The sequence below is a fragment of the Homarus americanus genome, unplaced genomic scaffold (assembly GCF_018991925.1).
Source record: "Homarus americanus isolate GMGI-L3 unplaced genomic scaffold, GMGI_Hamer_2.0 scaffold46273, whole genome shotgun sequence".
NCBI classification, from domain to species: Eukaryota; Metazoa; Arthropoda; class Malacostraca; order Decapoda; family Nephropidae; genus Homarus; species Homarus americanus.
The window spans coordinates 488,680-516,651 of NW_024725430.1; the positions used below are offsets into that span (position 1 = coordinate 488,680).

A 27,972-nucleotide genomic window follows, 5' to 3' on the forward strand; every position below is an offset into this window, starting at 1 on the left:
GTTTCAGCTCCAGTATCAAGCACTTACGAACGTACCCGAATTCTCTTTATGTATCAATGGCTGTTACTGCCTTTGTCAACACTCATGATCTGCACTTGAACACAATGAAAGTCTTCTGTGAGTTTGGTGTGATGGGGGTATAATACGGGTGTGGTGACGCCTCAGGTGAGTGAAATATGATAGGTATCAGCTATAAGGTAATAGAGTCACCGGCTTGAATTCTATACATATTTTCTCAACTTACTGTTGATAATGTTTGCCCTCCTTCCCCCTGCTTACCATTGTGGGTGGGCGAGGCGTCCAGACTAGATGGATGGTCCAGGTCTCACACCTACACTAAATTGAGCTTGCATCCCTTATCAATATAAAGGCAATAAACGTCAAGGTTGAGGCGTGAGCTTGTATAGCCACTGCTGATAACCACGCCTGGTGTGAAAGTCAGCCAATTAACGAGTCTAGTGTGTGTGTTTCCATACAACAAGACCAGAGAAAAAATATACGACTTTTCCACTCGTCACAAGTAATTTATGTCACGTATAGTGTGTAAAGAATTTGATTCGGATTTTGTTCAGCTTGAGAGGTTCGGTGGCGCCACACACACACACACACACACACACACACACACACACACACACACACACACACACCATTACTCAACAATGTAAGTATACCTGTAAGTCTAAATTTTTACAATAACATCAATAGATAATTAATTAAGGTGTCCAAGTGATGCTTATTACCTGTGACTACAGGAGATACACACAGTCACCCTGGCTACGAGTTTGTATACTGTAGTTCAAGTACACTGTGTACCATAATTTAGAGATACAAAGGGAAACTTATTATTGAGTTTAAGAACAATGTTTACTGTTCACATCATAAATGCGTCGTTTTCTTATTCCACGGCCAGAGTCTGTATGTATATTCGATGTATTCTCAGCACTGTTATGCTACACATTGTAAGCACTTCTTTCTCTGTATAAGGTTACACTATTACAGCGTACGAGAGGCGTCTTGACTGTTTATTATACAGTAAAAAAATTAGAAATTTAAGGCTTGATGATATACTGTTAATGAACTGCAGGAATATATTGAAATATAATCTTCAGGTAGGATAGCATCGTTGTGTGTTGCTCTCCTGTAAACTCATTTATATAGAGTGTAGAGGAGTTTGTACAAAAGGGGTGTTATAGGGAGGAATGACTGAGTATCAATGTAATATTAATGCAGTAGGTGGGCAGTTTTGCATTGCAAACATTGCCTCAAAAATGTAAACAAGCGTTTTTCACCGAAAATGTACTGGGGTGTCAGTCATAGAAAATTATACAATTTCAATGGGTGACTTATTCATTAGTCATTAATGGTCGTTGAAATTAATGGATAATGCAAGAATTGGGTGTTGCTGGCGGGGGGGGGGGGAGCCACACCTAACATTGCTGCCATTAGTCATTTCACACTCAGTGGACCACAAGGAAAGGTTTGGCACTGATTTTATCCTTAGTGCTCTTGTATTAAATAACTGGCACTTTTTATCCACTTTCAGGGGTGATTTCAGGGGCAAAGCCACACCCCAGACCCGGCACCAATCCATTTTTGGAATGTCGGGTGAGGATGTCTTCAGCCCATGAGGCCAAACATTTTGGCGTCTCTCACAAGAATAAAACCCTTTAGGCTCCCGGTCTATTACCATATCGTGGACGAGGGGAGACAGACACGGAAACTACACACAGGTGACATCCTTAAACCTTAAACATAGAACAACATGCGTCAAGGTCGTGTACTGTTTATACATCATCTGGACGTGTCATAAAGGTAAACTAATTAAAAAGAGTCACTAAGTTTACAAATAATTTTAAAATAAAGATATTGATTGATACCAGCTACATGTTCCCCAGGTGATTACGGGACTCGCTTCATGCTCTAAGATCGATCCTGGAATACACTAAGTTCAATCAGCTGTTGATGGGTACTTAACTTTACACTTGAGAAGGTGAAGACAATCGAGCGCAGTGCCAGTAACATTTTTGTCTTGTATGCAGTGTGATATATCCAAGCTGCTCTGATCTAATGGAAACTATTTTCACTTTGTCAATATTTAATCAAACTACCTTTATAATATAGATAATTAAATAGTTCTTAGAATTCTAAAAAAAAATCTATTAAAACTTTGTAATCTGATAGAGCACAAGTAAGTTTTCTGGACATATATATTTCTCTGGTGCAAAACAACTTAACTAAAACATTACTAAAGTCTCCATATATTTATTGCCACCCCTCCTAGAACGAGGGTCAGTTAGTCCTCTATTTAACAGACACACACAGACACACACACACACAATTATCCTGGGATAGGGTAATACTAAAACAATGGTTAGCTTCATCAATATTCCCAACACACTCAACGTCTGGACTAATACTTATTAGTTCATTTGTATAAGAAATATTACCCTTGGACGGCTTTAACTCCAAATAGAAAACAATTAATTGCTCGAGTTGATTGGTTAAAAACCGGCCTTCGTCTCCTGCTTATGGATGTTGAAATATGAATGTGAGGAAGTGTGAGGAATGTGTCTCGGATCCCTTATTACAGGTTGTTATGCTCAGGCATGTCTTCGTGCACTCCGTCAAAATTTATGAAGCAAGAGAGACGAATTAACTATTTCTACAACAGAAAAAATACTTCAATTGCATAATTTGTCACAATAAAAATCATAATCTATATGTTGACCTTGAAACATGTCATGCATATTGTTGTGGTCAGATCACAGAATTAATGAACACTTATTGTAAAAGAGTTTCTCACAGCGTCCCCACGAACTAAAAAATAGACCATTATATTCTCGAACTGTTTATGTAATATACTGTATTCCGCCAGATTTCCATGATCACATTTCGTGAGAAATCAATGTTTTTTTTTTCTTCACAGAGTGGTACCAATTTAGATGTTTAGTGTTTCGCAATATTGTCATGCCAGCACACACACACACACACACACACACACACACACACACACACTCACTACTAGAACTTTGCTGTCACTCGGAATCTAGTATGATTATCATCCAGCTATGATACAATGATATAAGTTATTAAGGATGTCACCAAGTTGGTGAGTTTTGTGGTGACTAAAGAGGCCTATACGGGACCGGCAGAGTTGTTCACAGATGTTGCGCATGTGGAGGGCTACATCGAGTGCAGGAGGGGCGGTGGCAACGTCTTTCCGGCGTTGGCGCTTGTCTGCCTCGGTTTGCAGTCGGGCCAACTCGAAAGTATTGACACCTTCTCGTGTGGTGCTCCTCCAAGCGTTACGATGTGGAGTAATCGTCTCCCAGGTAAAGGGGTCAATTTGGCACTTTTTCAGGTTTGTCTTAAGACTATCCTTTTACCTTTTCAGTTTCCCGCCAGCGTTACGTTTACTATTCGTTAGGTGACTGTAAAGTAGCTGCTTTGGCAGTCTACTGTCGTCCATGCGGGTAACATGGCCAGTCCAGCATAGTTGTTCATGCCTCGATGCTCCTACAGTTGCTGTCAGCAAGAATACTGGCATTTGTTCTCTTGTCTTCCCAGCGAACTCGGAGGATGGAACGTAGACCAAGCTGGTGAAAGTTTTCAAGTGCCTTGAGATGCCTCCTGTATGTGACCCACTTCTCGCTGCCATATAGCAGGGTGGGGAGGACCACTGCTCGATATACGTGGAACTTTGTGGATAATTTCACCTCCCTACAGCTGAAGACACGGTTTCGGAGTCAACCAAAGGCTTGAGATGCACATCTGATCTGATGCTGAATCTCTTCATTGATGTCTGCGGTGGTGGACAGGTGGGAGCCAAGATACCGAAAGTGGGTAACATTAGAGAGGGTAGTACCATTAAGCTGGATGGACGGTGGAGGCGTGTCTGAACCAGCCCCTGGCTGAAAGGGAATCTGAGTCTTACGTACATTCACCTCAAGGCCGAAGGGTGCATACACATCTGCGTAGGTGTTCAGGATCTCCTATAGGTCGCGTTCAGTGTGAGCATCAAGGGTGAGGTCGTCTGCATACTAAAGTTCAGTAATAGAAGCTGCCGACACCTTTGTTCTTGCCTGGAGTCATCATATTTTGAAAAGACCCCTCAACCGGTACTAGATGTCCACCCCACCGGCTAAATTGGCACTGGCACGAGTAAGAAAGGCAGCCAAGAAAATGGAAAAGAAAGTTGGTGCCAGTACACACCCTTGTTTAACCCCTGTTTGGATGGGGAAGAACTCAGACTGGGTGCCGTTGTGCAGGACACTGCCGTTCATGCCATCGTGGAGTTCCCTCACAATGACGATGAATTTTGGTGGGCAGCCAAAACGGCTGAGGGTCTACAGAGGGCTTCCCTGTTGACCGAGTCGAAGGCCTTAGTTAAGTCCATGAAAGCCATGTAAAGGTCACGACGCTGTTCTGTGCACTTTTCCTGTATCTGGCGGGCAGCAAAGATCACATAATAATAGTAATAATTATAATAATAAAAATAATAATAATAATAATAATAATAATAATAATAATAATAATAATAATAATTAACGGTTTATTGAAGGAGCATGGCAGCGAGAAGGCTGAAAATATACAGTTACATAATTGGTGAATGGGTCTCTTGATTTACAAATAATATACAAGTAACATAAGTGATACAAACATGATATATAATAACTAGGTGGGGAGAAGCTCAAACTACAGGGCATTTCAACATACTGACAGTGCAAAAAGTAAGATTGACTGGGAGTGAATACACTAGTTTATTACAAGTTATTGATAATTTTTACAATGGTTGGGACTGGGCTGTTCTTATAGCGATCAGTTCGTACTACAGTAGTATGGGCTGGATGCGGTTGTGGTGTCGAACAGCAATTCTCGGGCGAGGGATCTCAGGTGGTAGTAGGAGCCGGTGTCTAGGATGGTGCAGAAGCTTCTCACCAAATTTGCAGATGAGGTCTTGGTGATGGTCAGTGCCACGTGATTCTGGGAGAAAGTTTCCGTCTCAGGAAGAAGTCTGTTTAAGAGGTCTCGGGCGATAATCTTGCCAGCTACAGAGAGCAGTGAGATCCTGCGGTTGTTGCCACAGTCTGACCGGTCTCCCTTGTTCATATAAATATTGACGATGGAGGCCTCTCTAGGAGCTTGGGGGATTTCCTGTTTTTCCCATATATTCTCCAGGAGAGAGTGGAGTGTGTGTGATAGTCCCTGTCACACAGACAGGGACTGGACCTGTGAAATCTTAAATAATCCGTAAAAAATAAAAAAATAAAAACAGCACCAGAGTATGTAAATATTAAAATTGTATTGTCGTTATGATTAAACAAAATGACAAAAAAAGAATGAAAATTCTCTTCTGCCAAGTCAAAATAAGTAATACAAGTTTTGTTTAATTCAGATTCCCAACATTATTTGGAAACGTACAATTTATAACAGCTCACCGTGGCTCCCCTAAATTCTTGCAGTGGCTCCCTTGGGGACCATGGGCCCCAGGTTGAGAACCACTGGTCTAAGGTAATATTTTGGTCCCGTCTTGACTCTAGTGTGTCAGATTTTCAGGTTTGAGGATCTGAAGATCTTTTGTTTCTGTACAGTAATGTAGGTGAGGCTAATGTTGCTTTTGATCTGGTATTGCATTACTACATAGAGATTTTGTAAGTCATGAGAAAATGAGCGTCAATGAAGATCGCTGTCTGGCCATGAGCCGCCAGCCTGATATTAACCACTATTCGTACATAATATAGGAATCAAGATTTTCTATCTTGTTCTGCTTAGTGTCGTAGGATATTATACTCGTGGGTGGTCAGTCTCTCTACTTCGCAGAAACCGCCTTTTCTTAACAAACAAAAAGTACTGAGAGAGATCTAGCAAATTGTTCTGTCAAAGCTAATTACTGGGTGTTTCCTTGCCAAAGTATGAAATAATTTTAAACAGGATGGCTTGAGAGCTGATGGATGTAATGTGACATTTCGAAAACACTCGGATGCAGAAAGTTCCTCAGAGTGGTAGTGTGGGATGGGAAGGAGTTAGGACTGGAATATATTTAGATAAACAGTGAACAGAAGTAAGTACCATAGGTGTGTAGGAAGACCTTTGACCTTTGTTTTTTCATATCAACATAATTCTCCATTCGACATGAGTCAGCACCTCTGCAGATCCAGGCCATCCCTCTGCCTTACACCAGCCTTGCTTGAGGGCAGATGTCTCTCCCTCTCTTTCTCCCTTTGTTGTCTCCAGAACTTGGTTAAGGGCAGATATCTGTCTCTGCCTCTCTATCCTCTCTCCATGTGGCCTAAGGTTTGTGCATCCTTTCCTAGGGAATGTTAGGTGGGAGTCAGTGGTGCTTATGCTGACTCCCAGTTAAGTTGGATGTGCATTTATATTATGTCTTTTACCTTTTATTTGTAAATATGTGTAAAAAGAAAGGTAAATTTATCTAGGTGTTTCTGTTGGTCATTTTCGCCCAGGATTTTATTCTTCAGCCGTGACTGAGTATGTGGGAACACTTAAAGAGTATCTCATGTTGTCTACCTGACTTAAAACCGAAAGAGCAATATCACTATTGTCCAACACTGTATCTTTTGTGGGTAAGCTTAGGTGAGACACAGAGTATGTGATATTATAGCAACATCATTCTCCACCTGGGACATAAGTTATCATCTGTAAACCTCAAGTATTCTTCTTTTAATATAAGTTAATTATTTTGTCCTTGTACATCTAAAGAATAAACAGACTAAACACGCCCCTTGTATCAGCACAGTCAGGTGGATGTAATAGTTTGTGTTCATTACTCTCAACACGTGTCATTAACCATAACAGAGAGGTGAGAATGAAACAAAGGAAGAAAATATTGTAAACATTAGAATTTTTATGAATCATTTAGATATAGTTTTTGTTATACTAAAAAGTCCCGTGAAGTATTACTATTGTCACCCTGAGGTCATGATAAGAGACTGCTATAAAGGAGATAGGAAACTGTCTTCATTTTGTTTCCAATTTATTTTAGTTACAAGTCATGGTGTGTCTTAATTTACACAAGTTTTGTTACTTCACAAATATCTGGCGCCAGGTAGCCACAGTTCATGAAGGTATCTGGTGCTGGTGCTGATGCTGTGGTTTCACTTGACTACAGTGTCTACAGATGTCCAGTATTTCCATCAAGGTAGCTTCTGCTTCTCGGAGGCCTATTGCACAGGTGTGTTGGCGCAACAAGATGGTCTTATACTTCATTTGTCGCAAGTTACCTGTGATGTACAGCACGTCATACAGCAGACAATATAATGGTTGAAGTAAAGTCAAATGAACTACACTGTCGTTCTTAATTATCAATATATTTAGAAAGATTACTAAAGAACTACAGTAGTTTATTTAACAGTGAAACTCACAACTATATCTCTGAACCTTTGAGGTGACTTTACCTGGTGTGAGAAAGGCGTCGAGTTTCATTGTATCACCTGTTTAATTTAAATTTAATTAAATTGAATTGAAACAGTTTATTAAACCAGAAAAACACAGATACAGAGTGGATAATAATACCAATATTAACATGGCTGAGCCAGTTGAGAACCTGAGCTCTCTTTTAGGCACCTGATATATAATATACATTTATCTCAAGGAAGTATTATGTAACATTTAGTATCATCTGGAATAGTACAATAGCATTGTGGTAATAAGAACATCTAAGGTACGGTTGGCCAGTAGAAGGTTTGCCCACCCAATGCGTGTGTGACTCTTCCTATGAAGTCGATCACACCATGGTGTGCAAGAAAGCGGGCTTCATATGCATGAGGCATGATGAAATAAGGGATCTCACAGCAAATATGTTGAAGGAAATCTGCCGTGATGTCAGAGTAGAACCGACCCTCCTTCCATTGGACGGTGAGATTTTCCAACATTGGACTTCAAACACATTCAACGAAGCCCGTGTTGACGTCAGTGCTCGAGGATTCTGGACGCTGGGACAGCGAACCTTCTTCGACATCAGGATTTTTTATCCCATGGCCGCATGTCACCATAACTTAGCTCTCGATGCTGCACACAGGAGGAACGAGAACGACAAGATAAGGGCATACGGGGAGAGAATTCAGAATGTTGATCAAGGCAGCTTCACTCCTCTAGTGTTCACAACCTCTGGTGGGATGGGACCACGTGCAAGATGTTTCTACGCCAGACTCGTGGAGTTGATCTCCGAACAGAAGCAACAGCCCAGAAGTTATGTTACAGCCTGGATGAGATGTCGACTGTCCTTCTCTCTCCTTCGGTCGGCTTTGTTCTGCCTCAGGGGAACGAGAGCATAGGCCCCAAAGCCGACAACAGTTGCAGATATTGACTATGAGGCTACAGTCACTGAATGCTGCATAGATCTGCGGCTCAACTAACCCAACACAGCTAGGATAGCTCCTTATGTATTAGGATATTTAATATTAAGGTAATAAAATGGTGGCGAAGGTGTGGCTATTGGGGGAGGCTGGAGGCCATGTCTTTAAAGAAGAAGAAAACAAAAATAAGAACATCTCATAATATTACCACGGTTATCACTTCAATATGTATTTATTTTATTTCTTTATTATTTTTTTTAGTTTATTTTTTGTATATATATTATAAATATATACATTAATTACAGTAGAATTGAAAAACATAAGTATAATGGGGGAGCAGTACAACATGGGTTGTGCAGTATTAAGGTTGAACAAGAGGACAGAGCTGTCAGGATTATGTCTAGTTGGCAAATATTTATTGCAATGGTAATTTCTTATCTATTTACATGAAAATTTCCGATAAAACGGTTTTGATGGCACAATAAAAGCAGGTACTGTAAATATAGTAGGTGTTACAAGAAATATTAATACTTAGACAAATTAAAATCAATTCACCCAACTTGTCATAATCAGCGCTAGATTGTTAGTGATCGTAGCATGAGTCGGGTGATTATTGGTGACTCAGGTAGATCATGATTAGTGACTCAGGTAGACCAACTCACCTGTCAGGTTTGGATGCTACTCTGGAATTTCGGTTCTAGTTGATGCTCCAGTCCTGCCACTAACACGACCTTGGCCTGCATGACGTCCACGAAGGCCTTAAAAAAACAGAAATTAAAGACTTAAGTATAATCTGTTTTCCACCAGATGTGATGGAAAGTTACTCGTGCACAGTGACGTTCGTGGCTGCTGTGTTAATTAACCAAACTAACACAAGAGGCATTATACACAGTAGTGTTAATATTAATATGGTTTCACCACCCTGAGAACCATCCTAGCTGGTCACTCTTGTTATGACCGAATCACTTGTTGATGCAGAAGACAAAATGTTTGACTTCCTCCGTTACTCTACAATACATCAAGTTTTCTAAGTGAAGATAACATCTGTCTTCAGTTAACCATAAATTCTTGACCTTTGTCATCTTGGGTTATCATATTGGCTTTATCATTCTCACACTACAAGAAAATTACTGGACCTGTATTAGGATTTGTAATTGATGACAGTCAACGTAACACCACAAATAATACAATCACAAAGGGAATTATTGGACTCTGATTTAAAACCCAAGTTCTAAAATTAACTGATAATCTTAATGAAACTTTCTGGTCAGATGGAACTGAAGAACTTACTTGATATTGCCTCAGATCCGTAGTTTTCGAGACTCTTGACATCCTGAGTCCCTATAAACGCTCCTTTTAATCCTTTGTTCTCGGCGGAAGAATCTGGAGAGAAAAAAATCATGATCCAGCAATATTATTTTACCTATTAAGGTACTTTATAATTCTTAGTGATGAATAAATCACCAGGAGAGCCAGGTCGTGACTCACTCCTTACCAGGCATGGGCACGAAGCCAAGCCTACGAATTTGAAGCCATAGCCATTGGAATGTCATGAAGCCGAATCCGAACCCATTAATTATAACGCCATGAAGCCTTCAACCAAGGCTTTGAAGGCTTCGTGAGACCTTAACACCATTAATCATATAATATACTGTATTACTTTATATGTTGATGAGAATATGTAAGTTGCAGCTTGAGATAAGTTGATTTTATTTTAAGTTGATTGTTCTCGGGAAAGTTTTGACTCCTCCTATGGGGTGAAAATGTTGCTTATTGTAACAATTTGTCTCTCTAATTTTATTTTAACCACAATGCATAAACATGGTAATTTATTGACATAAATCACAGAGAAATATTTTGAGGAATCAGGTTCTCAAAGGAATCTTTGATCTATTCCAATGTTTAGGTCTGGTTCTTTTGAGAAAAGACCAGTTGGGATAATTTGTGATGCAAGTGTGGATCTCAGTTCATGAAACGTCAGATCAAGGTCCATGGCCTACTTACAAATGACATGACCTTCTCTAAAGTTAATCCTCCTTAGCACTATCTGGGGTTAAGATGCTGACCTGATTGAACATAAGAATGTAAGAATGGAGGAAACTGCAGCGGGCCATACTGGGCAGTCCCATTTACACCCAACCTCTATCGCTCATATATCCATCCAACCTATGTTTGAAGCGACCCAGCGTATTCGAGTTAATGATGATGTTTGATAACTTGTTCCACTCACCCACTACTCTATTTCCAAACCAATGTTTACCTATCTCGCACCTAAATCTAAATTTGTCTAATTTAAAACCATTGATACGAGTTCTCTCCTGGTTGGATAGTTTGAGTACCTTTGTTATATCACTTTTGTTTAGCCCTGACTTCCATTTATACACCTCTATCATATCGCCCCTCTCTCTACGTCTCTCGAGGGAGTGCAAATTAACCTGTCTCTTTACTCAAGGTTCCTAATGCCCGGGATTAGTCTTGTCATTCTCCTCTGAATTCTTTCTCGGAATTCTATATCCATTCTGTAGTACGGTGACCAGAACTGAAGTGCGTAATCCAAGTGAGGTCTCACAAGGGCAAGATATAATTTTAGGATAACCTCTCTAGTCTTGTAACTAACACTCCTTTGTGTGAACCCAAGTACTTTATTAACCTTGTTTCGAGCAAATACACATTGTTGACTAGTTTTAAGATTCCTACTTATCATTACTCCTAAATCTTTCTCACAGTCGGATTTCTCTATAGCATTGTTATTCATCTGGTATCTGGTTTTTCTGTTTACATCTCCATTCGAAATTTTTTTTTAGATTTCCCTGTAGTTTTGCGGAGTCCTCGTCAGATGTAATTATACACCCTATTTTAGTGTCATCAGCAAATTTACTTATGTGTCTACGCCTATATCTATGTCGTTTATGTATGTAATAAATAATAATGGTCCAAGTACTGAGCCTCGGGGTACTCCACTTTTGACGTTACCCCAATCGGAGTTACTGACGTTAATGCTCACTCGCTGTTTCCTGTGACCTTATGCTCTTGTGTCGGCACTGGTCACTGACATGCTTGTCTGTAATTTTGGTGCCGACACGACAGGTCAAAATTTCGCCGAAGCCTTAGAAAGTTTCGTAGTCAAAGCCAAAACGAAGCCAAGTGCAAAAAGCATGACTTCCATAAGCAGAAGCCGAACCATATGTCTGCTCCTTGCACACAAACTCACACCTTCTCACGAGTCGCTACTTACGGGCACGGCCGCTGGTGTTGATGCCACGGGTTTTCAGTCGGGTGCTAGTATTCGAACTCATCTTGCCCTCACCAGCAAGGATACTCTTAAGTTCTGTGTGAGGAAGAGGGTGAGGATGAGGATCTGGCGGGTGTATTTTATCTTCTCTCTCTCTCTCTCTCTCTCTCTCTCTCTCTCTCTCTCTCTCTCTCTCTCTCTCTCTCTCTCTCTAACTACTTCCCACTACATCTTTATCACTCTACCTATCCCAGCTTAGTCACAACACACCGCCGTTGGTTAAAATCTAGATGATACAATCCCAACATTAAAATATGTGAATACAATTTCTGCAGATTTTGTATTACTTATGACACGATACAAACACTTATGAACCTGATATTGACTATATACACACAAGCATTTATTATCATCTCTCAAGAATGAAGAACTTCATTATATAATTAGAAGGGAAGTTCTCTACGTAAACTATAACACAATGATATACTGGACTCCTTAACATTCACAGCAGCAGGTATATGAGAGACAAGAAAATGTATTTATGTTTCGTCTACCTGAGAGTGTAGGTAACTCATCTTAAGGCTGAAGGACGTATAACACAGTGATATTCTAATTAAAGGACAATATTGAGAGGAAGTTAAGTTATATCAAGGGTTTGTTATATAATAGACCTACATCTAACGGATTTATTTGGAGACAGAAGTCCGTTATATGGAGGTTTCACTGTACTTACTGGCTTGGCTGTGGTCTGGACCTTTGCCGAGGGAATGAGAGTGAAGGGCGCTGTCGAAGAAGGTGTTCCCTTCACCAAAGGCATCGAAGTCTGAGGGCAACAGTGTGATACTGAGAAGCTGTTTTATCTGGTCTACGTCTCAGATTACTTCCCATGGCTGTTCAAATATCTAAACTATATCTTCCATTGGGTTTGGATTAGACAAGAAGTTGCTTAGTGATTGTACAGGTTAACTGATGAGGTATTTAACCCACGTCAAAACTTTTTGTACATAAATTATAAAACATTGTTTTTTGTTTCCTTAATTTCATAAACATAAGCATATGACATCGGCATTTCTTATCATATAATTAATTCATCATTCACTTAAACATAAAAAAGTGAATGAAATGAAAAGTAATATTTTAATACCGGCTCCGACTTCCTTCGGTGATCGACGCCTGAGCAAGGGGAGAGCGGCAGCTAGGGTGAGCCACACGCCCACCAGCACTAATGCCAACTGTACTCTCTGTGGGAACAACACAGCTGTAGTGAAGTACGATGTTAACAATTGTTTACACCAGTGCTAAAATAACCATAGCTAAAATGAATCCATTGCTTCATCAACATCAAATTTAACTTCGTATTATGAGAGACACAAGAGGAAGCGTTTGTTACTTGGTTGGCTTCAGTAACTCTCTTCACTAGCGTCCAGTATCACATAATAGTTAGGAATAATGATATTTTTTACTAAAGAAAAAATTGACACAGAATACAGATATCATAAAGAGGATATACGAGTATGTTACCTTATTTCTAACAAGAATTCTTTAATGTTAAATTTGGTAATATTTGAAGCAAGATTTTTTATGATATTAAAAAAAAAGGTTTTCCTGCAGATGTAATGTGCGTGAAAACTTACCATGGTCGTGGTTGTGGTGGTATTGGTGGTAGTGGTGGTATTGGTGGTGGTGATTGAGGTGGTGAGAGCTCGGAGAGTCTACACCAGATGAACTAGTGAGAGGTCTTATCCATATATAAAGTCCCATCTGTCCTTGGACTCATCCCGCCATTGTTTATAAACAAAAGTTATGATCGTGACTGACAACCACAATAAATTTATTCACAAGTAACATTTAATTGACTGTTTTGTCTGGCAGGAATCAAGTTAAGTCTTCGTGTTAAAATTATCCACTCTGCTGTATAATAACAGATGCCCGCTAATGAGATTACTTTGTTTCCCTCACCATCATACTGCTTTCAGTGTTTCCACCAAGAGAAGAGAACACATTAAAGTTATACAGATTGTGGGTTTATAAGAGTTATCCTCAGAGTGTAGACGCAGGTGCTTCATGGTCCACAACTGTTTAATCACACCAAAAGAGTCGTTATTAAACTGTTTATTATTGTTACTTTATATTACTTATTTGCTGTGAGCGACGAAGGAGGAACTTTTGTATCTTCAGCATGGCTTATGTGTAGTGTTAACCATATATATCGTCAAGTGATATCAGATTCTTTAAAGGGTTAAATTGCGCTATTAGACCGTTGACCTTTATGAAATGACCAGATACATGGCTGAAACTGTCTCATAAACTGAACACAGCAGAGTTAGTCCTTCATCACACCCGCTCATAAAACGGAGATGGATGACCCAGGTTACGTCTTCTCTTTTGCCCTGATTAAAACTTTCTCGATATCTAATTTGATAAAAACGAAATTATTCAGTGGTATTGTTAAGGAAGGTATTGAGTGGACTGTTGCCTCGCTGCCTTGGGAGAATCCAAATCCTAGATCAGTACCAGAGATGACGCAGGTCTGTGGCGGAGGACACACAATATATCTTTATCTGCATTTTGTGTCAATTTTTTTCTTTAGTAAAAAATGTCATTATTCCTAACTATTATGTGATACTGGACGCTAGTGAAGAGAGTTACTGAAGCCAACCAAGTAACAAACGCTTCTTCTTGTGTCTCTCATGATACGAAGTTAAATTTGATGTTGATGAAGCAATAGATTCATTTTAGCTATGGTCATTTTAGGACTGATGTAAATACTTGTCAACGTAATATCCTAGTCACCGTTTCTTGTCCAAGTTTGTTATCAATTTTCTGTCCTTCCAGAATTCCCTGATTGTGTACAAGATCTTTATTTCATCAAACTTCATATAGAGATCCACAAACACAAGAAAATTTTCCTGCCAGGTTCCAGGTTCCATACACACTTGATCAGCAACACTTTTTTTTTTGTTCTATAACGAAATTTACACAACTCGTGGACAATGTGGACCCCTATAGTAATCTGCGTCGTGATATAAACTTTGAGAAAATATTGTAATGATTTAATACTCTTATTCTTGAATGTAGTTTCAGGAAGTAAAGTGTATTAGTTAGTTATATCTTAATGAACAAAATCCGTTTTAGGAATTTGATATATAAATGAAGAATGTTATCCTTTGTTATTTCAGAATGTGGACAAGTATGTTGGATTATAATTTTTATGTCAGTTTGCATGTTGAAGATGAACGAATATGTGTGTGTGTGTAATATTTCGACTTTCTGTTTTAGCTTTTCTGTACCACGTTACATACACGCTTATGGTGGACAAGTCTTCCTGTTTTCTCTGTCCTGCGAAAAATCTTTGCCTTTGGACTCTTCCTCAACACTGGTGGGAGAGGAGTAATTACGACAGATACATAGATTCAATTTTTTGAGGAGGATATAAAGAAAATTTAGTAACACTATTCATATATAATTTCATAGATAATACAGGTTATGAATTATTAATGTAATATAGAGAGATAGACATTTACAAGACTAAGGCAGAAACCCATACAAAATAGACAGTGAAATAAAATACTTATTGCATATAAAGTATAAACAGTTTCCAAATACTTTCTTGTTTGGTGCATGACTAATTAATACAGAACTGTGATTAGATATGGTGTATATTCAGCGTTCTGCACACACACACACACACACACACACACACACACACACACACACACACACACCTGTCATCCCTGAATAGCTTCATCAACCTCGTGTTCTATGATCATAAATTCTCATCCACATTCAAGTTTCAAATATTGTCTACTTGCGAGTACCAAGTTCTCTGTACTCATCTCCCCCTCTCTCCCCTTTCTTTTCTCGCTTGTCAATACTGTCCATCCATCTACTGAGGCGCCAGGTCTCTCTTCCGTCAGAGGATGAACCAATTTATTGCTTCACTGTAAACATTAAGCTTTACATCATAAGTAAATTATCTCTATCACCTTCAGCTCAACCCTTTGTCATTTTCACATACAGGTAAATATTAATATGGACTGTATACCATCAGTCACCTGTCACTGTGTTTAATATACTTACTTTAGACATGTATGTGTGTATACATATATACATAATATGGAGAGAGAGAGAGAGAGAGAGAGAGAGAGAGAGAGAGAGAGAGAGAGAGAGAGAGAGAGAGAGAGAGAGAGAGAGAGATTCTATTATTTTAGATATTGGTTACATATATAAAGATAATATATTTCAGATACTGGATATTCTCTTTCTCAGTTTATGAACCAAAACCCTCAGTGATGACAGCTTCAGTTACTTTACCGTTGGAAAGAAAGAGAACTTTTACTTTTCCTCAAAGTCTGATATCATGTCACCAGAAACACCTTAAGTGGTCCTCTTATTTATGTCTCACTTCACAACAAACTCCTGGAGTTTCTCAAGGTGTCGACGTCTTTCTCAGCATCTACATCAAGGTCTTCTTCGGTAGACTCCTCATCGATGGGTTTCTCAATGTCTTTGGTAACAGCTATTTTATCCTCTGAAGCATGGTGACTGTTGTTTTTGTCAATGGCATCATCATCAACATCATCAACACCATCATCACTATTATCAGCTTTATCACCATCATCATCATCATCATTATCATCATCACCACCATCTTCATCATCATTATCATCATCATCATCATCAGTATCATCATTAACATTAACAACTTTATCACCATCATCTTTATCATCACCATCATCATCATCACCATCATCATCAACACCACCACCCTCAACTTTATCACCATCAACTGTATCATCATTATCACTATCATCATTATCATCACCATCACCATCATCAACAACATCTACATTGCCTTTAAGACCATCATCATCACCTTCATCATGATCTTCTGAATCCCCATCATCATCGACATCTTCAGAATAATTATCTTCATTTTCCATATTCACTTTCATCATTCTAGCTCTCTCAGTATACTTACCTCTAGATCCACCATCATCATTATCTTTAGTGGCCAATGTTGACAGATTATAGACAGATCTCCCTGACCTCTCACCCAACACAGAAGTCTCAGTACTGTCATTACCAAACGCCTTGGGATCCTCAAGACCAGACACCTCCTCTCCAGCCTTTACTGTCACTCTCGATCTACCTTCAAGAGAGATGTCAGATTCTTCGTTACCAGGAACCGCTGACTCACCACCTCTAGAGACCGCTGACTCACCACCTCTAGAGACCGCTGAAGCACCACTTCTAGAGACTGCTGAAATATCATCTCCAGAGACCGCTGACTCACCACCTCTAGAGACTGCTGACTTATCATCTCTAGAGACTGCTGACTTATCATCTCTAGAGACCGCTGACTCACCACCTCTAGAGACTGCTGACTTATCATCTCTAGAGACCGCTGACTCATCATCTCCAGAGACCGCTGACTCACCACCTCTAGAGACTGCTGACTTATCATCTCTAGAGACCGCTGACTCACCACCTCTAGAAACTGCTGACTTATCATCTCTAGAGACTGCTGACTTATCATCTCTAGAGACTGCTGACTTATCATCTCTAGAGACCGCTGACTCACCACCTCTAGAGACTGCTGACTTATCATCTCTAGAGACTGCTGACTTATCATCTCTAGAGACTGCTGACTTATCATCTCTAGAGACCGCTGACTCACCACCTCTAAAGACTGCTGACTTATCATCTCTAGAGGTCACTGACTCATCATCTCTAGAGACCGCTGGTTCACCACCTCTAGAGACTGCTGACTCATCATCTCTAGAGACTGCTGACTCCCCACCTCTAGAGACCTCTGACTTATCATCTCTAGAGACCACTGAATCACCATCTCTAGAGACCACTGACTCATCACCTCTAGAGACTGCTGATTCATCACCTCTAGAGACTGGTGACTCATCACCTTTAGGGACCACTGAATCATCACCTATAGAGATTCCTGACTCATCCGCTCTAGAGACCGCTGATTCATAACCCCTAGAGACTGCTGACTCACTTCCCTGGGAGATTTTGGACTCAACTTCTCCAGACTCGTTATTTTCATCTCCAAGGGAATGGTTAACTCCATCGCCAGCATGAGCTCTGTCTCCTGAATGACCAAAAGTGCTTGTGTGTTTCTCCTTGTTGTCTTTATACTCGTGAGAGCCTGGAGCTGAGTCACCATCATGGCTTGGGGGATCAATAACGTCATAGAACTCTTGAGAATCACCGTTAACATGTAGTTTATGTTCAACATGATGAGGAACTTGTATTTCTTTATTCCCATCAACTCCTGCGTCAGTATTATTAGAGCTGCCAGCATCAGCTGACTCAGACTCGTTGCTCTCTGTTTCAGAAGGTGTTTTACCTTCAATGGATCCTGAAGCACCGAGAGGAGATGGCTGTGGCTCAACATTATCATCGACTCCAGAGTCCATGGTTTCTCTACTACCATCATTATTTGTTGTGTTAATGATACTCGGAACATCACCTTCATTAATGACCAAGACCTCCTCTGTATTGGTAGTTCCCGGGTTATCTTCCCTATAAGAGTTTGATTCATCAACACCACCAAAGGAAACTTTTGAGTCAGTAGGTGCTGCATCATCGCTAACAGTGTCTTTGTCACCGTTGTCTCCAGAAATTGTATCAGAAGGTTTATCTTCACCTGCGTCTTCTGTTCCTTTAACCAGAGTGACAATATCGCTCTCAGTTGCATTTGAGTTCTTATCTTGAGAAGTGTGAAGTGTTGAAACACTGTCGTTAATCATCATGGACAAGCTATCATTACTTCCTGTTTTCAACTTAACATCGTTCTGAGCCTTCACATCCATTTTCCCTTCATCAGGCAAATTGTCATTCTCTTCTGAAATGTTACCCAGAGTTTTATTTGGTGAACCACGAATTTCTTTACCACCAATATCTGACTGTCGTGCTGGGTAAAAGTCAGTACCGCCACTTCCTGTTAAATTACTACTGGTACTATTGATCTCGGCAGCACTACCTACATGCTGATTGTAACTCGGGATTTCGTGTGAGTATCCATTTTCGCCTTTACTGGGTACACTCTTCAGGTAGTCCTGGTCTGCAGAATTTTGTGGGTCGTAGGCCATGTTGCTGCTTGTTCCTGGTTGTGTGACGTTCTGCAAGGCTTGTGAAGGCCCCAGACTATCCTGACCATATCCCCCTTGATGAAGGCCGTAGTGTGAGGCCTTAGGAACATCTTGTTTGTTTGGAAATACTTCAATTTGGGGAGTGATGGCGCTCGTACCAGTCGGATGAACAACAGGAGCACTAGAGGGCTGACCATATGTATATTCAGGAACCATCAGACCTCCAAGGCGCCCTACACCATCACCATCATCTCTGGAAACTGTGTATTTAACGTTACTACCAACTTTATCGCCCCATCCGAGGTCGTCTGTTATCTCTGTTCCCACTCGGCCTTCATCAAACACCGGTTCTTTGTTAATGTAGTCTGGAAAATTAAAAAATATATATTATATCTTTATACAATTCACGACGTTGAACATCTTATATTCTAACACCGATCATAATTACTCACAAAACACATCTTTTTTCTTTGTGTGTGTGTGTGTTCGGGAATATTTTAATTTACAGTGTTTTCATACATTAATAATATAATTTTAATTCACTGAAAATAAACAACCAGTACACAAGTGACTATGATTGACGGAGAAACTTACCACCTGGACTGACGCGTTGGGGTTCTGGATACCGGTTATTGGACTCTCCATCCCTTTCATCGATTGGTCGTGGGAGAGTCGGCTGTCTCCTGGTGGGATACTCCTCTGGCGGAGGTACTTGGCTGTAGTTAGTCTCAGATGGAGGATTGTATAGACGACCCTCGGGATGTTGATCGTTAACAAGTGCAACTCGTCGCCTTGTCAGTTTTGAAGAGTTTAAGTTCAGGTACTTGGCGCTCCTTAGTTCACTCTCGCGTCGATGCATCATTGTTGGGTCCTCAATAGATCTTCCCGAATGTGTGACCAAAGGCTGAGCAACTTGAGACATTCTCTCCGGGCGGTGAGACTCTTGACTCGTTGGTTTTGAAGATCTTCCTATACGATGCTGTAAACCTGATACTCTGGCTAGGTGACTGCGTTTTCCACGTAGTGACTGTGAAGGCCATCTTTCTTGGTCTTGAGATTTGTGTCTGAGAGATCGGGGCATATAAGATCTAATATTTTCTCGACGTTGTGATTTTTTAAATCTGTCGTCTAGGTGTCGATGTCTGTCCACACCACGCTGGGAACTTACAAAACTTCGTTCCGGTGAGCGTCCCTCTGAAAATTCAGTTGCTAAGGTCGTGTCTCGTGCGTGTGGCCTCTCAGGAAGCCTCGTCTCTGGCGGCGGTCTTTCTGGATATTGTCCAAAATATCTCACATCTGGAAGTTTTCTTTCCGGATGTTTCCAGTGTAAAACCTTTGAAAGTTTGTTGTTGGGATCATTTTGAGGACGTAGCTGCACCTTTTCAATATGCGAAGGCCAAGCTGAGTCAAATATTTGATCAGATTTCATATTGTTGGGGGAAATTCTTTGATTATTCTTCGACAAACGCCCCCTCAGGTTTGTCCAGCTCCCCGGGTGTAGAATCATGGACTGACGAGGAGCCATATCAGAGAAGGGTGTTGTATAATGAGGTGTCCTGTAATCAGTGAGTCCTATTCGACGATGGGTCTTGTAACCCGACCACCGAGCTTCACCAAGGATGACCAACACCACCACTACCACCACCACCGCCACCACCTTTCTTGCCCCCTGTAAACAACGAAAACGTATAAAGGGTCAGAATAGATAGACAAGAATTTAAAAAAAAAAATACGTGACAATGAAATCCACAATTTAACGTTAATATTCTGAAAAAAATAGATTATATTAATTATCTTTACTACTTATCGTCTTCTGTTCACCAAATCTTGTTTATATAAAATAACTTAAAACAACAAATTGATGAGAGGTTTTCCCACTGCCTCACACCAACACAGACTAAACACCTTTTGTCTTATGTCTTAACAATCAGAGAATAATGCGTATCGCCTCACTCTCAATACAAGCCTATAAGATTATTAGATAAATCTCTTATACTCACCATAATGACCAAACAAATCCCTTCGTGTTCACTATAACTTGTTTGGTACTAAAGATCAGACGAACATTTTGGCAGATGAAAGAAATAGTTTTGGTGGATCAGAATATAGTTTAATATATTTTAGTAGATAAAAGTTTGCTATATTTTGGCGGATCAAAGTAATAGTTTTTTTTTATTTGGGTAGATAAAAGCAAGAGTTGGTTCTATTTTGGTCGATTAAAGTAATTTTTTCTAAATTTGGTAGATAAAATTAATAATTCGTTACACTTTGGTCTATAATTTATAACGAAACTAAATTCATGGGATGGGAGGAGAGAGAGAGAGAGAGAGAGAGAGAGAGAGAGAGAGAGAGACTGCCTGTACAAATACTGTATAACGTAGATTAAAAACACAACTTAAATATTATATAAAACACTAAAATATCACCTTATGATTAACCACCCTAATGCTACCCGGGGAGAGGGGTTAGGTTAGGTTAGGTAAGGTTAGGTTAGGTTAGGATAGGTTAGGTTAGGTTAGGTTAGGATAGGTTAGGGTGGTCTATTCTTCAGGTGATCCTTAGAATTACTGATTATGGTCGATGATAAAATATTGTTGTATTACTTCTATCGATTTCAGGCTTAACAAGGTAATTCAGGTTTATTAAGCTTGTTGAGGGTAAATACATTAGTTCAGGCTTGGTACATTTCCTCGGTAATTTAATTCAGGCTTAGTAAGTTTTTCAGGCTTAATAAGTTTGTTGAAGCCAATAAGTTTATTCAAGCTTGAAAAATTATGGTTGAGACCTGGTAATTCTGTTCAAGCTTTAGTATAAATTTCTTCAGGCTTGGTAAGTTTGTTCTTGGTGTTAAGATAGCCAGTTTGGTAACGCGTGGCTTGAGAGATGCCTATAATTCCAGGTTAAAAGTTCCACAAGTTAACAAGCATTCGGCTCTTAGCATCAAAACATAACACAAAAACTATAAGAAAATGCATCTTTTTTCCAGGTGAGAGGATTAATTACCTGGCAGACTTTACACCGAGGTACACGTGTTCAGTGAGATCAACGGGTCATCACACAGTTATAAAGTGAGTATCGTCTAACATTTTCATCTCCGTGAGGAATGGTGTTGGAATCCTCATTATGGGGTGTAGTGACAGATGGTGTTATTCTTAAAGTGAACACAGGTGGTAAACAATATCTTCCTCACTGTCACTTGGTTATACTTGAGAGGACAATCAGCCACTTTTAAAGACACGTTGATTTCTTGTTGTTACTAATGGAGAGAATTATTTTTTCTCAATGACCGCATCTCGTATCAGCATTTGAATTCCTTTTTTAACATGTAATTTTCAAGACCAAATCGCCACTCGGTCTACTAACCTCAAACACTCTTAATTGTGATAAAATACTGGGATAATTGAGAAGACTTACCATGGCAGAGTGAGTGGAGTGTCCTTAGCTATACCAGGGCTGGAATGGCGTGTCTCGTCTGGCAACCCACGTCCATGTTTCTCTTGTCAACCAACACACTGTGACTCAAGGCTTCACCACCACCAAATATTGAATGTATAAGAGATTTTCATCACCACCAAACAGTCAACACACTTCTTGCGAGAGTATGCATAGCAATCGTCGAAATGTTTAAGTATAGTGTGAACGTTTTTGATATAGGGAAAATCATCCTAATAAAATACAATTGACATTTATGAACCATGTTTAACCTCTTCTTATGTATATAACAAAGTTAATACTTAAACATAAATGGTAATCCAGACTTATTCTATCAACACGTAAAGGACTAGATTTCTTTGTATGTTAGTAAGTTACCCTACTTCTAAAACATAGCCGTATTATGACTATGCCACAATGATCTCTAAAAGGCAGGCTGTCTACAAACACACACACACACACACACACACACACACACACACCACGATAATATATGGAGGCAGATTTTTGAAGGTTTTAATAATAATAATAATAATAGTCCATAATCTCATCCCTGTAATCATTCTCAGTACTACTATCATAACAACGACTATTTTACTGTTCTCATCAATATTAATTTTATTGTTATTAGTGTTATTATTATCACATGTGTTCATTATCCCCAGATCAGCTTCACTCGTCACCTGAAGCATCGCAAGTTATAAAGGAGACGCGTTGTGAAGGTGAATCCTCAGTCGCAGGTTAAAAATACCAATACTGTTTGTGTTGTTGGTCTATTCTGAGGATATATTTTTTTATCCCGCGCTGCCCAGTCCTCCGGGATCTTGGTCATCTACTTGTCTTACAACGCTGTTTGTCCACCACTTTGTCGGTACTTACAAAATCCTGACTGCAAACTATCCAGAAAATACCCTGGGGTGATAGGATTGGCCTCGAATGATAGGTGTGGCCTTGAATGATAGGTGTGGCCTTGAATGATAGGTGTGGCCTTGAATGATAGGTGTGGCCTTGAATGATAGGTACTAATCTTTAAGCTTCAGCTGAACTTGACAATAAGCAACAGTATTTTCTGAAATATAATTTGAAACTTAGATTCTGCTTTCATAATACTCACAAACAATCAAACAAACTGACAGTCCAATAACAAAAAACAATTCTATTCAACAGCTGATAAAAGTTAATGACTTTCAATCTATACAAGTTCTTGGCAGAGATCCTGAACACATAAAGTATAAACAAACTACCGAGAATACCATCATCAGCAGAATACCTTCATCAACAACATCCCTCTGCTAAAGGTACAGTCACCTACACCTATATACCTGGTACAGTGGCTGGCGCGTATGTGAGCTCCATACACATATATATCTCTCATCGTCATGCACTCAACATAAGATATAACAAATATTCGGAATCCCATTTAATCTAATAACTTTGATATATATATAACATGATTAAATACCAACCGGTTTAACAAAATGCTATATCATTATAGTGTAAACTTGACGTCTATAGTAGAGTCATTATCATACTGAGTCTTAACTTCTGGGAAAAATTATACAGCAAAAATCTCTCTTTTCTTAAACCAACCCTATAGGATAAATTGTGTAAATGAATGACTTCACTTCAACGTACTATACATGGATGGGTTGACCTGATACATACAAGGAGGTGGACACGTTTTAATAGCCTTGAACCTTTCTATCATAAAGATGTGTGGTATCGAGCACATAGCTCTTAGTGTCCTTATTATTATAGTTATTAAGTTGTTGGGCTTCTCACACATTAACACATCTTTCAAACTAAAATTCTGGATTATTATAGTTTTTTATATTTTTTTTAATTATTTTAGTTCCATCAGTCTGTTGTATGAAAGTATTTTATGTTATTTTACTCCCATATATTTATTACGCCGGACTTATATATTTAATTATATAAGAGAGGCAGCGGACGAGTGGAAATGGCGTTGGCTTCATTTCCCAAGTGGCGCGCTGTTCCCCGCCCCACGCTGCATATACTGATGGTGAAGCACAGTATAGAGCCCAGGGCCGCTTTACTCCCTTGTTCTCTCGACACTGCCTCTATGGGAACAATTTTCACATATTTTTATTTGTGGTCACCAACTTGGGTTTTACGTAATGTGTGGGTCAGTACCATACAACTTTTATATTGGTGTGTTGCGTGATGGTGTGTTGCGTGATGGTGTGTTGCGTGATGGTGCACGTGGGTCAGTCACCGAGTGTATGGGGTTGGGGGTGGGTGGAACAGAGGCAACACACCACCAGCACTTCTTCATGACTCTTAATTTTTTTCTTTTCATTATTTTCTTACCAAACTTTTGGAAGTTATTTGAAATTTTAATAATAATTCATAACTTATTTACTTCTGGCTAATTTTATCCTCAAGTCATTCACCCAAACTGTGAATGATACAGACATATGAACGCCCCTGTGTGAATGTTTATATATAAGGGTAGCAGCTTAAACACAGTTGCATATCAATTATTTATAAACAAAATATTACATCATCAGTTAGGAGTTCATCAAATAAATTCTCTTCGGAAGATTTACCCTCGATAACCTGAAATAACAAAATGGAAGACACAAGTAATACACAAGATATTCATTGTGTAACTTATTGAAGAATTCGTATTATTATTATTTTATTCATGTGTAAACCAAATAAAATGATTTAGTAAATTTAGATAGATACCAAACACAACAAAACAATTAATAAATATTTCATAATTTACCATAAGGTTGACCATATGCACGAACACCAATTCCCTGACTGAATCCCCTGTTGAATCCACCAGTAAATTCTCGATTGAATCCACCGTTAAATCCATGACCGGATCCACCAATAAATCCAGGATTAAATCCAGCGCCATTTCCGCTGTGTCCGCCAATAAATCTGTTTCCTATTGTTAGAAGATAAAGGATATAAGTCAAGGCACATTATAGGTAGAGAACAATTAGTATAACAAATGTAAAGTAGTTAATTAGTGATAACAATGTAATAAATATAATAGTCAAAATATGAATGTTAAATTATTATGATATAAACATATTACTTACCCCGATATCCGCCATAAACAGCGGCCACCATCACGGTCAACACCATGAGCACTGACAGGAAACGCTGTCAACACACAGATAATATTTTGTAAACATACGTGAGGAGTTCCTGGAGTTACCATATACAGTATATCAGACAACTGTAACATATAGGCAATAACACACTAGTGATTCAGAAACAGATTTGTCTTTACCATGATTGTATAAGTTGTGTGGATGAGGAGATGAGCCACAGTGATGATGGCTGCTAGTGTCCAGGACCTTATATAGGACACGTGAAGCCACTCTACCCTTTATCTTTGGACCTCGCTCTTTGGCTACGCCGCTCTGACGTGACTTGACGTTCTTGTTTTTTCTTCAATATTATAGATAACAAAATTAAGGAAAAATATAATTTCATCGTCCATTACTTCCAGGATACCCACGGCACCTGAGAGGACCAATGGAAGCGAGTTTTTACTGTGGTGTTGGCCTGACGGGAACACCTTGTAACATTTCCAACACCTCCTCCGGTTTAGATGTACTTTTTTTTTAACTAATATCTAGAGTTCACTGCATACATTATCCATCCTGGTTTAAGACTGTTTTGTATGAGCCATTACCCAGGCAGTGTAGTAACTGGTCTTGATGTTACTGTAGTTTAGTGTCTAACATATTTCTGTAGTTCTTCCTTCCATTCCTGATAGTAACATATTTTGGAAAAATAGACATAATTTTTCTCCCACAATATCACCGTTCTGTAAAACATATTCGTTAAACCACTTAATTAATGCTACACAAAGTTTTATATTTATTAGTCTATGAACTGAACTCTGGTGAGACTGAAAATTAGGAAGCTCTTGTCTTTGTCGTTAAGGAACACCGTGTGGTAGAAATAACCTGATAACTTTGATTTATAATTCTTGAGGGTAACACTGGGTCCTTCTCACACCGTTCCTCCTCTCTAACCTAGGAAGGACGGGCAAGGGAGGAAGCGCGAGGCGAGGCTGGCTGCGGTAGTACTCTGGCTTGAAGACCATCAGTAGTCGCTCTGCGGTAACATACAACCTAAACGGGTCATTATGGTTTTGTTTAAGACACTGAACAAGGAAACTGTTACCAGATGTATAACAAGAACATATAAACACTAAACTGAGATATATATAACAGCATCTAAGAGGAAAGTGCTTAGTGTAATGGATTTTATAAGTTATACTAGGACTACACGGGGTTAAGATATATTTCAGATTTCAAGTTGGGTGACGTTAATCGCATAAAAATCTGAAAAATTCTATTAAATTTAACACTAAATCTGTAAAAAAAAATGGGAATGTACTGAATTCTAAAGCGTAAACAGCAGTAAGAAATTTAAAACCGCAGGAAATAAGTGGCTAAAATATTCTTGTTCAAAGATAACGAGTTTTTGTGTGTGAGTGTGTTTAACATAATGGTTGACCTTTTTGTTTATAGCCGATTATAAATATGTCTGTCTGTCTCTGCCCTTATGTGATAACATTGTCGAACCATCATTGTTAATGCGCTGTTAGTAATAATGACAGTACTATAAGCTATCAGTGTTATTGGTGGTGGTGATTGTATTGGCCCATCAGTATAAGAATGTTAGTTTCCTATCAGAATAATGCTTTTAATTACCCATCAACATAAGGATATTAGCCTATAAATCATGGACCTTCAGTACTACAAAAAACTAATTTTTGGGATGCCCAGTTGGTGGGTATCATGCCTCTCTACAGCAGCGTTGGTGGCTATTCCTAGTTTAACGTTGAGCTGTTGTATCATTAAGGACGACTACCTTATATTATGAGTTTTGTTATATTCCCTAAGTTTTTTTCTGCAATTGAATTCCTCCGTTATCTATTATCTGTGTGATTTCTTAGACACAAAATTTAGGAAATGTTAAATGTTAGTTGCTGTGTCATAAAGACATTCGTAGTAGAGGTTCTTCCCAGGGAGGATAAATATGGACAGCTGAATTCCCTTTAATGCTCCTGGACATTGAAGGAAACTTTCACTATATGCATGAAGATCGTTCAGAAAGATGGATAACAGACCGGCGACAGAACACCCACCGTAAAAAGAATTAATAAAATATGAATTATCTAACAATTCGATATAGATTAACATTACGAGGTGGCGAAGCAGCAACGTCGATGAACTTATAAAAGGTAGAGCAAATCGAGAATGACGTCATACAGAATGCAAATAAAATGATGTGACAAACAGGAACAGCAACACTACGTGACCTTGTGAACTAAAGAACGTATTTTTGTCTTCATTTTGTTATACATTAAGAATAGATGGGAGTTATTTTACACAATTTCTACGTTAGGATCCTCAGTTGCTCACACGATATCAAAACAATAATAAATTTAATCTGTGGGTGTAGGAGTAATGTTGATCTTATGGGATAAACTAGTTTTTTTGGGGATATAATAATTGTTTTGTAAACTGAACTAGAGAAATATCTTATATTTTTTCTACAATACAGGAAGTCTGCCTCGACGACGTTGGCCTCTGTCTTCCTCAGAAATATTATCTCGTGTTGTCTGCCTTTCTCAAAATATTTTATTCGTCGTTATTTGTACGTCTAGTGTCTCTCAACTTAACAATCAACTCTCAAACTCTTTGGTGAGAACATATGCATGGTTTTATCTCGTGTTCTTGTTGTTTGGTCGTAAGCTTAATTAATAATTACATCATTATTGAGATGGACTGGCAGAAAGGATACAGTGCTCGACAATTGACCAAAGGATTTCCTGTTCGTGTCCAGGGCTCCCTACTTCGCCCCAAAATTGGATCGCAAT

The 27,972-nt window shown here is 39.1% G+C and overlaps 2 protein-coding genes across 2 annotated transcripts in view; both read right to left on the minus strand.

Annotated features, from left to right (window-relative positions):
- Positions 1-16,505, minus strand: part of LOC121864863 (mucin-5AC-like) — a 29,380-nt gene extending 12,875 nt beyond the window's left edge. The window contains exons 1-6 of the mRNA XM_042364028.1: positions 16,373-16,505; positions 15,965-16,078; positions 12,692-12,805; positions 12,281-12,370; positions 11,551-11,643; positions 9,606-9,698 (exon numbers count right to left, since the gene is read on the minus strand). Of these exons, the coding sequence (XP_042219962.1) occupies positions 9,606-9,698; positions 11,551-11,643; positions 12,281-12,370; positions 12,692-12,805; positions 15,965-16,078; positions 16,373-16,505 (637 nt within the window). The remainder of the gene's footprint in view (positions 1-9,605; positions 9,699-11,550; positions 11,644-12,280; positions 12,371-12,691; positions 12,806-15,964; positions 16,079-16,372) is intronic.
- Positions 16,506-24,581: 8,076 nt separating this feature from the next.
- LOC121864853 (armadillidin-like) lies at positions 24,582-25,413 on the minus strand. Its single transcript, XM_042364017.1, has 4 exons — positions 25,363-25,413; positions 25,169-25,232; positions 24,844-25,011; positions 24,582-24,671 (listed from the first exon to the last, which is right to left on the minus strand). The coding sequence occupies exons 1-4, from the start codon at positions 25,363-25,365 to the stop codon at positions 24,658-24,660; spliced, it is 249 nt and encodes an 82-aa protein (XP_042219951.1). The 5' UTR covers positions 25,366-25,413; the 3' UTR covers positions 24,582-24,657.
- Between the last annotated feature and the right edge of the window lie 2,559 nt (positions 25,414-27,972).

Excerpts from the sequence above, each read along its gene's own strand:
- LOC121864853 (XM_042364017.1), bottom strand. Across the intron at positions 25,012-25,168 it reads TGTTTATGGCGGATATCGGG|GAAACAGATTTATTGGCGGA; the intron begins GTAAGTAATATG and ends TTCTAACAATAG.